Raw genomic sequence first — 12494 nt, 5'->3', positions numbered from 1 at the left:
GTTACCTGACATTGTCTCCCTTCTCCCAAGTATCCATTCCCACAAGAGGCCACCCCTGCTATCATCCTCCCTGGGACACACTGACTCGTTCAGAACAGCAATCTCTCCAGATGCCTACGTCCTTCCTCATTCAAATGTAAACGGTCTCTCGCATACAACTCCTCTCTTTCCTCAAACACACTCCAGACATCCACATATACCAGTCCTCTCTTGTCACACATTCTCGCTATTATGCCATTCAATATCACCGCTCTTCTGCTCAGCTCATCATTATCATACCTAGGCAACACGCACACTATTTTTCCTCTCTCTGTCTTCTTCCGTACAGTCTCAAGCAAAAATCTCATATCTCTTGCTGCCCGACTTACATTACCACTCAAGTCATTCGTTCCTACCATCACAATCATCTCATCCACCCTTTCACCTCTCTTAATTGCCATAGCCACCCTTTCTATTGTTCCTCCTGGCAAACACTCCTCACGCATCCTATCTTGAACACCACGGATCATTGAGTCGCCATACATTATACCTCTTACCATTCCCTCGCTCCTATTGTTTCCATTCTCTCCTCTTCTTTCATTCCCATACATCTCTCTCATTCCCTCTCTCCCACTGTTTCCATTTTCTCCACTTCTAGCACTTCCATATCCCTCTCTCATTCTGTCTCTCCTACTACTGTTTCCATCCGCTCGTCTTCTAGCATTCCCATACCTCTCTCTCATTCCATCTCTCCTACCGTTTCCATTCTCTCCTCTTCTAGCACTTCCATATCTCTCTCTCATTCCGTCTCTCCTACTGTTTCCATCCTCTCGTCTGCTAGCATTCCCATACCTCTCTCTCATTCCCTCTCTTCTACTGTTTCCATTCTCTCCTCTTCTAGCACCCCCATACCTCTCACTCATACTCCCTAAATTCTCTCTCTCTCCTACTCTGATTCGCGTTGCATTTATCTCTTCCATTCTCCTAATCTTATCTTTCATACTTCTGCTCTCATTCACAAGACATTCCACCTCCTCTTTCAACTCATCTATCTCCCTCTGCAGGTCAGTCACTCTTAATCTAAATTCACTCTCCCAAACAAAACCATCTCCTAAACTTCCATAGTCACTCACACCTTCCACACTATCAACTATTATTTTCTCATTCTCTGCTATCATACTACTTGTCTTCCTACATTCATTCCCCGTTCCTGGAGCAACAAAGTCGGATATCGATATATCTAATGTACTTATTTCCTCCAACTGCCTGCATTTTGCGCACATACGCTCTCCACTCTCTTTAACAAGCCACATATGTAATTCATGAGACGCATACATGCCGCAAATACTGCATGCCACAAAGTCCCTTATGATATTGCTAATAATTGAGTTCTTAAATGGCGGAGGACTTGGCGTTACGCCACTTGCGACTGCTGCTGAATCCACCATCATTCCTTACTGCCGAGTAGCGTAATCTTTAATAATTATTCAATTAATAAATAATGTTTAATAAATATTGTTCTTTGAATCAGAGCTTGCGAATTAGATTATATTATTATTATTATTATGTAACACCTCAAGGGAGTCCAAAGACTCATCGAGGGAGGGTGCATACTCTATAGCTCTCTGTCTCCACCACCAACAACTACCTTCATGATCTACACCAATGCCATCTACTGCCCACCACTGTCACTAGTATTTTCACAGAGAATACAAACATCCATGCTCACAGCAGGATTCAAACCTGCAGCCTTTTGGCCAGAGAGCAGATATGCTAACCATTTGGCCATCTAGGCCGGCAAAGCGTATGGCACCTCAGTTAAAGCGTTATCATCCTTACGCATCTCCCTCGCACCTCCTGCAAGGTTGCATAAGATTCACGAGGACATCGTTAGCAATATGGATTTTTTTTATTAATATTAAATAACAAATTGTAATATTTTCTTAACTTTTAAAACTACTTTCAGTTTTTTTTTAACTTCCTAATGTGAATAAGATTGTGAACAGCAACTCACCTGTTGCAGGGTCACAGGTATCAGCATGGCCATGGCAACTACATTTCACACATCGATAAAATGGATTATTACCAGGGGGATCTCTTCTATAACCTGGTGCACAGGATTCACAGGATAGTCCTCTGTACTCCTCTGGACAAGTACATGACTCTATCCAAGTAGCTTCATAATTTCCAGGTATTTCTCTAGCTGATTCCAAAATGACATTGTCCAAGTAACCTACTCCCTCTAGAGAAAAAAAAAAGAATTACTAATTTATTGCCTATAAAATACCAACACTTTATAAGATACTGAAATTCATTAAATATTATTATTACTTGGCACACATATTCTCGACCTGTTATTATATGAAAGTCTGGTAGTCAGAAATATTCCTAAGGATAAAAAGAAGGCAAAATAGTACCACTCCACAAGCTTCATTACAACTTAAATATACAGACTCAATTATAGTCAAAGTATTGGAGAGGTTGGATAGGAATAGAACACATGATTGGGTTGATGAACATAGGATTCTTTATAATGGTCAGAATGGGTTTGTAGAGGGTGGGTCTTCTTTTAGAAGTCTACTTGCAGTTTATGATGAGATGACAAATGAGTTAAATAAGGAGATTCATATAGGTGATACAGACTTTGCAAAGGCATTTGATAGATTATCACATTACAGGCTGGTGTATAATCTACGTGGAAGATGTCAAGTGTATACGCTACCAGCCATTTCATTAGTAACACTGTTAACAATATTTTCAAATATAATACTTGTGCATCTGGATTGGTAATCGATGTCATTGTCCTGCTAAATATGCAGAGTCCTTTGTCATCGTTACAGGTTGAAGTGCTAATTTACCTTGTATTTGATGCTCCATTTGGTGTACTATCAACAACTAGCAGTACAGTAGTACCTTACTAGTATTACTAGCTGAGTAACAAAGTTAAATACTGTCAGCTAGTTGGCTAAAAGAAGAGTAACTTTGCTTTCAAACCTACACATGCCATGGCATCAAATCTCACTGTGGCATGAATATTTGTGAATTTCCTTATCTTGTGAATGATTTTCATGGTCCAGTGTGAATCCAATATCCTGCTTACTGGAAACATGAGTGTCTCAAAAAAAATTCTCTATTTGGTCTCTAGAGCATAATTTTCAGATCATTATTATTATTATTACACAAGCATTTCCATGGATTTTGAAGATTCATCACAGGAAACCCATACAAATCATTATTCACAAAAAAGCCTATCACACATATCTCTTCTTAAACTCATTCACCAACAGACCACTCATGATCACCTTTGGCAACTCATTCAAAACAAAGCAAAAAATTAGTTTTCAAGTGACTATTTACCATATTTATACACAGCTTCTCTCTTGTCATGTATTGAATTTCTTGAACATCTATGCTATAAAACCTCTTTAGTAAGAAGTATGGTTCTATCATATAAACTAAACTAAGTAACCCACAAACCTTCAGTCTATCCTCACACAGAGACAGACCAGTCAATATCTTGGACACTCACTTCTCCATTCTCTCCACTATTACTTTATCCACAAGAAAAAGAAATTCAACTATTAAATCTGCACAGTAGTCCAAATGTGGCTGCACCAAACCTTCTAAACAGAGATAAGAATATCCTCCTCGTCTCAGCTACATGCATGTTTAACATCAAGTGATCCTTTGAACAACTGTTCCCATTATTGCAATAAGTCCTCAGAGGTTCAAATCCTTATCTCATAATCCTTAAATTCATCAATTTCTTGTAGTCTGTCTCCCATTAATATAATACACTTGCCACATTCAACTGGTAGGTATTATCCTATTTCCACACTGTTAGTCTGTTTCATTCAACTTTCAAAAGCTCTAAATGACTGTCATTAACCACAGCTCTCCCCAGTCTTGTCATTAGCAAACAATTGGATATATCTGCTTCTCAAATCATTTACTCCATCAGTAATGTAAAAATGAAATAAGAAATTACTCAATACATTAAATAACAGTCCCTGCTGCACATCAATGGCTGTTATTATTATTATATGGTATCTCCCATGGAGTCCAGAAATTCATTGTAGGAGACCACACTAACTTTTATATACAAAAAACCCTATCACACCTCTCATTAAACTCATTTAGTATCAGGGCATAAAAACAATTCTGGCAATTCATTCCACTCATTTACCATACTACACAAAAAAATCTAGTTCACACACCTTTACTACCCATATTCTTACACAAGCAGTTTTGTGTGGTCATATATTAAAATATTTCTTCTGCATCAATTTTATAAAAACCTCTTTGATAGAAACTTATTAAATATTAAAGAGGTTTTTATAAAATTGATATCCTCATAGGAAGCATTCCACATACCTGTGACGAGCTTGGTTACTTATCTCTGAATCTTATCTATCACCTCCTGATCTCCAAGAAACCTAGATGACTAAATCTGTGTACAGTAGTCAAGATGTGGGCATTTCATAGCCTGCTAAAGAGGAATAGTAACTTCCCTATCCTTAAGGAGGTGACAGAACTCAAGCATCAAACTATAGGCCTATTTATGTGTCAGGTGTTGTAGATAAATTGCTGGAGAAGCTTGTGAGAACTAGGATACAGAATTTGGTTGACAACAATGGTATTATCTTTGATGGACAGCATGGATTTGCTAAAGGGAGGTCATGTTTTAGTAATATACTTACTTATTACAATAAGGTGACTGCTTCCATGTTCCATGGACAGAGGAGAAGGATACACAATAATATACTTAGATTTTGCAAAGGCTTTTCATAGATTTCCACATGATAAGTTCATAGTCAAACTGGAGTGGATGGGGATGGATATTAGATTGGTGCATTGGATTGGTGATTGGCAATCTGATAGGTATCAACAAGTTGTGTATGGGGGGAGCGATATCCAGGAAAAGGAAAGTTACTAGTGGAATGCCTCAGGGGTCTGTTTTAGGTCCACTGCTGTTTAACTTGTATATTAATGATATTGGTGAAGATTTGGATGGAGATATTCAGTTGTTTCAGATGATGCAATGTTGGGACAAACCATGAAGAGTAGAGAAGATGTTGTGGCCTTACAAGAAGACTCGAATAAATTGAGTAAATGGGCATGGGAATGCGAGTTCAATGTTGCAAAATGTAAGGTTTTAAAATTTGGAAAACAAAAATGGGATACAGAATTTACTTGGTGAGGATATATTGTCGAGGGTGGAGGAAATAAGATATCTGGGGGCAATAGTGGATAAGGATTTGAAATTTAGGGGAGACACAGCCAAAATTGTGAAGACAACACAAAGGCTTCTGGGAATGATGCAGAGGACACTGACTTGTAGAAGTAGAGAGATTCTTGTTCCATTGTATAAGGCTTTGATTAGGCCACATATGGACTATTGTGCCCAGATTTGGTCACCTGGTTTTCAAAAGGATGAAGAGATGTTGGAATGGTCCAGAGGCGACTGACTAAGGTAGTTTCTAACCTCCAGAATGTCGAATATGACCAAAGATTGAGAAGATGCAACTTGCAGAGTCTGGTGTACAAGTTATTAAGGGGTTGTTATAGGATCAATGCTGGAGAGGTTCTACAGAAAATAGTGGGAGATCAGGGGAGAACCAGAGGTCATCCCTGGAAGCTGTATAAGGAGGGTGTGAGTAGGGAAATTGATTGGAATGCTTTACCTGAGAGTGTGGTGTCTGCAGAGGATTTGAGTGTGTTTAAAGCAAGGTATGATGAGCTGTGTGTTTGATAAAATGACCTCCTAGATGAGTCTTTGACTCCATGGGGTCTTGGGTAATAATAATAATATTGCCTTCCTCAGATACCCGCTGATAAAATCAGCGGGTATCTGAGGATGTCATGGAATGCTAACCTCCTTCCCCTGCAATATGTTCTGCCATGGGACGGCTGCAAACTCACTCTGAAGCTTGTTATAATTACCTAGCCTGTAGCTTCGTATATACCCCTTCTTAAGAGAGTATTCCACAAATTTTACAACCTCCCAAGTCAATACCACATGATTGCTGTCACCAATTGGAGGTAACAAGGACATCTAACTTATGAATATGTCCTCTGAACCAATGACCAGGTCCAACACTTTCACACCACGAGCCCCTTCAGTTATGTGCTGTTTCAAGTAATTATCTCTTAGGAGGTGTATGAATTCCATTTCCTTTCTGCCATGTGATATTTCCACCTTCCAACTGATATCACCATAATTAAAATCCCCTATAATAATCACTAACCCTGCCAGTGGTGGCCCATAAAGTTTTAAGTGGGGGTGCTGCCTATACAAAATAATTTTTTAAAAATTCTTTTTTTCCTAATCAGTAACCAATTTATTAAATTATAAATCTACAAATTTATTTATTAATAAAGTGGTTACTGATTAGGAAAAAAAGAATTTTTTTAAATTATTTTGTATGGGCAGCACCCCCACTTAAAACTTCATGGGCCGCCACTGAACCCTGCACTCATTACACTAATTTTCTGATGCATGAATTCAATATCACCCCCTGTACCCCCCCCCGGCCTATAGCAGCAACCAACTGTATATTTGGTTGCATTGGTCACTATTTCACACCAGATTGCATCAAATGAACTATCATTCACATGTCTATCCTCTTGATATACTACTTTCTTTGGCTGCAACTCATCAGCTATCATCTACAGTACACCTCCCCCCAGTTCTATGTTCTCTATGCTCCCTGAAATTACTGTACCCATCGCATTCAATTCCAGTAACCACATCTTCTGCTGACAGCCAACTTTCACTAATGACTACAACTTTTGGTGAGATTGTACTGACTAATGCCAAAAATTCTTTCCCCTTATTTCCCTCTTCCTTACTTTACTTCACTGCCCATTTCACTGCAGAATACTAAAAATAACCTGTAATTTAACGGTCGAGCGTTAATAAAATTAACTAGCTTGGCAGCGTTGTATAGCACAGTTTTAAATTCTGGTGGCATTCCTTTGAAAGCTAATGCTTCCCTTTGTATGAAACAATGTACCCAATTCATATCCGGAGCTACTTCCTTGACTTTAGAAACAACTCCACTATGCCTGCCTGTAAGGGCTCGAGCTCCATCCGAACAGAAGCCCATTCATTTTTCCCACTGGATCCCTTTGTGTATGTAATTATTGAGTGTGTGAAATATTTCTTCTTCAGTTGTTCAAAAGAAGATGACAAACTTCTACAAAACAGAATATCGTCATGAATGTTATCATGAACATATCTTACATAGCATATTAACTGAGCACCATTTGTAACATCAATAGTCTCATCTATTTGTAATAACACAAAATAAGGGCTCTTCTAAACTGTTTCGATTAACTGAGATTGTATCGTCACCTGCTATATCATTAATTCTGCAACAGACAGTGTCATTTAAAAGAGGAATCAAATCAACATCGTTTAATAACTTGTTGCCAAACATAGTTTTTATTACATCTTTTATAGCTGGAAGTAGTAAATTTTCCCCGATAGAATGAAGTTTTCCTGTTTTCTCTGTGCGCAAACTTAAGAGATAGGATGCTTCCAGTGCCTTGCTATTAATTGAACCCATGACCAAAACTATATCTTTCCCATGATTTAATGTCCCTAAGCATCACTGAAAAAATTCAATTGGCTTATTTTTCACATCACAATGTTTAGTTTCTAAATGTCGGAGTTTTGCAGGTTTCATGCACTTATTCAACAACACTTCATAACACGAAACACATTGAGGTTTCTGTTCACTTTCATCTCCACATCAAGTAAACCTGAATTCCAAATATGAAGTGTTATATTTCCTAGTGTCTTTTTTCTTTGAACTGCTTGTTTCTTCTACTTTAATAGTAGCAGATTTACTCGCTGTTAAACACGTGTATCACAATCAGGATTAGCATCACCTATTTCATTTGCTTTTCTTGTAAAAGTAAAAGTTCGGAAAAAACGTTTCCGAAAAATATATAAATACTGGGGTTAACTCACAACACACTTTCTCCAAGTATCACTAAGCACTTCTGAAGATATACTGAGTCTTGGTTGAAGAAGGAAACCTTCAGTAATAAAAATCAATAAACAACAAGCAATTGGTTGAAATTTGGATAACACATGTTTACTTCAAATCTGACGAAAGAGCAAGGGAAGGCAGAAGCAATAAAACCATATTGTTGTTCACTTCATCCTTCTTTTATTACTCGTCATTCTGCAGCTATTTGTTGGTTTTTTGAAGTATCCATTTTATTTCAATAATTTTTACTTACGTATTCAATTTTAATTTTTGTTTGAATAATTAAAAAATATATATATATTTATTTATTTAATTTAATCTGCTTGCGGATTACCTGTCCCATCGTTGCAGACCACAAGTTGAGAAACACTGCTCTAACATATTCAGAAGTACATCAAGTGCCCCGTGTCTGTAACTTGGTCTGCAACTTTCACTTTGAAGAGCAAAGGAAATGCATTCATTACTATCATTCTGGCAAGTCAGCACAGAAGACCACAGTTTGGACACCTCATCACACAGAATTAAATGAAGAAACAAATTACAGTGTTGAAAAGAAGTCTTAAAAGAATGTTTAGACTAATTTTAGAGTCAGCAGCAACAATGACAATCTCCTGAAAGCTTGGCAAGTATGGTTGCTTTCATTTACCAAAAATCTGGGAAACAGTCATTTTAAAACTGTTTAACCTAATAGCTGTAAATTTCTTTTTAGTAGAGGGCATCAAGATAGGATGTTAAGTCCTTTTTTCCATTAACATTTTGAACTCCTTCCACTACAGCTTGATCATTATTGCCTTGTACAAGAAGGTTTTTATGCTGCAATCATAATGGTTCCTTATTTATTAAGCTGTAAAATATTTATCTGCAGTTTAATAAATAATCTTATTTGTTCTTCCATTCTTATAGTATTGTGTTTATACCATTAAACAGTAAATTAGATTCTAAAAATTATAAATGTTAATAACAGAACTACAGACCAACTATATTGATAACTTTCAAAATCCTAGTCTACAGTTAGGTCTACCTTTTTCAGTAGCAATTTCTTATCTAAATTTGTATTCTTTTATACTTAGGAGCTTGTGATCTACAAACTTAATTAACAAAACTCTAAAATATGCACTATTACCAGTGATCTAGAATATCAATAAGTAATAGAACTCTAAGATATTATTATTATTACGGGTATCTCCATGGAGTCAGTAGACTCATCGCGGGAGACCCAAACTAGCAAAACAATATCTGTCATATCTCTTCTTGAATTCATTTACAGACGAAGAGCTCACAACTAAGTCAGGCAATGAATTCCACTCGTTCACCACCCTCCAGGCAAAAAACCTTGTTCTGACACCTTTGTTAACCACACTCTTATTTGTTCTTCCATTCTTATAGTATTGTGTTTATACCATTAAATAGTAAATTAGATTTTTATTAGATTTTATATAAATTAGATATTGCATACTTAATTATAAGACTATTAATAAAAACAATAAATTGACAAATTTTGAACCTTAATATAATGACTCAAGTTTTTCCAATTTTTTGTGTTACTTTAATAGCATTGAAATTCTCTTAATCAGTAATTAAATCAGCATTTGCTGTCAGATATGGTTATGTATTCATTTCTGATCATAATGTGATGTTGGAATGGAAAATACTTCCATAGCAATAACAACATCATTAATCAGTGATGTTATTAATAGGTAATATTTCATCATGCTATATGCAACAAAGTTATGACTTTGTTATAGGGTCAAATTTCTGAATTACATAATCAAAATTAAAGTTTTATTTTGTTTTTTTCAAAAAACAACTGTTTTATTCATCAAATCATCACAGCAAGCTGAATACCATTTAATAATGAAGCAAAAACTACCAATCTACCTACCTACCTCCAGCAGAATAAACAGCTCTGATCTTGATGGCTGTCAAGTTAGATAGGATTTTCATGAAATCAAAAGTATTAAGTCTAGGAGTCCAACTAAAGTCTGGATGTTCATGAACACGAAATTTATAGTTTTGGATGCGATGTGAAGGCAGGGGATTATTTTGAGCTGTAATTGGTACACTCACTTTTAAACCTCTTCCCTCCAAAACAACATCCTCGATGCTCACCCTGGCTGACTCTGGACCAATTCGCAATGTAAAGCTAAAATATTGATTGTAGGAAGCTCGCTGATCACCCAAATAGCATTCTGCCAAAAAAATAAATAAGTAAAATTATTTATTTATTGATAAATAATTTTATATATAAATAAATATATGAATATATATAAATAAATATATATATATATATATATATATATATATATATATAAATAAGTGTATGTGCATATATAAATTATAGAAATCAAATATATTTCATTTCATATATATTTAAATATATACATAGAGAGAAATGAGTATATATGCATGTGCGTATGCACACACACATATATCATTCGATGACATAATTTTCACTATAATGGAACTTGTGAAAAAGCAAAGAACTGAATATATAAAAGAAAGTACAGTTCCTTCCAACTTTTTTTTTTAAATTAGAAATCAGTTTAATCTTTCAATAATGACTATGAGTGTACCAAGAGCATACTGTAGTGCTGTGAAGTACTACATTACATTCTTGCTTATCTGGCCTTTAACTGTCTGCAATTCTCAACTAGTTGATTTTTTTTTTTTTTTTTAAATGTGAACCTCACTAATGAAAGTATAAATGCTATGCAGGGTGAATGCTGGTCTTAAAATTCATGCTTGCTCTTGTTATCATTTTATCATTCAGGGAGTGAGAGGTGTGAATGAAGTCATTAGCGGAATAATGAATTACTGACCATTTGAAACTTAAAAAAACTATATATTTAAAAATTTATGTACATTTAATCTTACAAATACAACATTTATTTTACAAATGATATTCTATCTTTTTCAATTTAGCTACTTGAATACAAATTCTACCTTATGGTTCTTCTTTATGAACTGGTCAATAACATCGTCATAAAAAGTTGGTTGTAACTTAATTTTCCCAAGCAACACGCACACTTGTAAAGGCTGGCTGAAGCTCACTGGCTAGAGCTACGTTGACTGCATATGGCCTATGTTTAAGCAACAGAGTGAGACAAGGCTATGTGCATGCATGAAATCACAGTGCTGCTGCTAGGACCTGGAGGCTCCTACAACCGAACAAGTCAAGGCAGCTTTGACTAGACGAGCAAGCATCGGCCTTTGATACACAACGTAAAGCTCAATTATTGCTGTGCAAGCTTAAGACATCTTCTGTCTACAAAAATAAAAGCCTAAATGGAATGTTTATAAATGCATGCATTTATTAACAAATAAATATTACTTCTTTCTCAATTAATAAGCTTGCGCAGCAAGCATAGCAAGCATGGAGAATTCGCCTCTGATGCTATGCCAGCAAAGGTTGGTCGATTGGTAGAGCCTCTGCTACTAATTGCTAATGAAAAAAGGTAAGCAAGTTTGAGCAAGTTAATAGTTGGAAGTGGAATCGTTCGATGTTGTTGGCACACTCTCCCTCGATGAGTCTTTGGACTCCCTGCAGGTGTCACATAATAATAATAATAAACCTACAGTATGTTATTATCAGTACTTCAGATAAGGATTGGATAATGATATGAGATAAGGTTCTACTATGCAAAAATAAATTTTGAATAACCAGCCGCTGATGATTCATATATTTACAGTATGTACACTATTACACTCGACAACATTAAAAAAATATTTGAAATAAAAAAAACGCGCGTGTGTGTGTAGGGGGGGGGGTAGACAAATCCAATATATCTATATATAGATATGCCAATCTGTAATATTAATTCGAAATTGGGATATGTTTATATTTATATATACTGACTTAGATCCGAGAACTAGAAATAACAATTAAATGTATTCGAAACACAACATGTTTCATCGGATTGTCCAACTTCTTCAGGCATGGGAACATACAAAGCAAATAAAAAACTATAAGAAACATCGTATCACTATAAAAACGACTATTATAAAATTCAGTTAGCTTTGAACTGTAGCTACAGTCTGTGTTGGAGTTCTATTGTCGGGCATCTGCGTGCATCTGATTTCATAAGTGTGCCAATATCAGATAGCAGAGCTGAAAGAGTCCGGTAGATTATAACTAAGGTTATCATTTACAGGGTGTTCGGGATAAATTTGACATATTTATAATTAATTATATTTTTCCGTAAGTTACATGTATTAACACACACTTCTCTTCATTTAAAAGTTTGGACCCTTCTTCATTCATATACAAGATGTCAGAAAGGATGGATAGCTGGAACCCACCTGAATCATGGAAGAGAATAACTTGTATCATGATGATTCGTGCCCGCCATCAAAATAAGGATATTACGACTGCTGCCCAATGCTCCCTGAATACAGTAAAAACAATCAGGCATGAACTAGAGACTTGCAATGGTGACTACGAGGATGTAGCAAGAAGAAAGATCCCTAGCAGACGATCTGATTGCGTTCGTACAGCAGAATTCCTCGCAAATCTGC

At 36.0% G+C, this 12494-nt stretch overlaps 1 protein-coding gene across 1 annotated transcript in view; it reads right to left on the bottom strand.

Annotated features, from left to right (window-relative positions):
• The window catches only part of LOC150092398 (laminin subunit gamma-1-like), a 245090-nt gene that overhangs the window by 184601 nt on the left and 47995 nt on the right, over nt 1-12494 (bottom strand). Inside the window, exons 7-8 of the mRNA XM_090415061.1 lie at nt 9866-10168; nt 1994-2221 (exon numbers count right to left, since the gene is read on the bottom strand). Coding sequence (XP_090271187.1) covers nt 1994-2221; nt 9866-10168 — 531 coding nt within the window. The remainder of the gene's footprint in view (nt 1-1993; nt 2222-9865; nt 10169-12494) is intronic.

This window comes from Typopeltis vanoorti, chromosome 26 (assembly GCF_054136105.1).
Source record: "Typopeltis vanoorti isolate ZY-2024b chromosome 26, IOZ_Tvanoo_1.0, whole genome shotgun sequence".
NCBI lineage: Eukaryota > Metazoa > Arthropoda > Arachnida > Uropygi > Thelyphonidae > Typopeltis > Typopeltis vanoorti.
The sequence above is the reverse complement of the archived record's forward strand: the minus strand, read 5'-3'. Positions and strand labels throughout refer to the sequence as shown.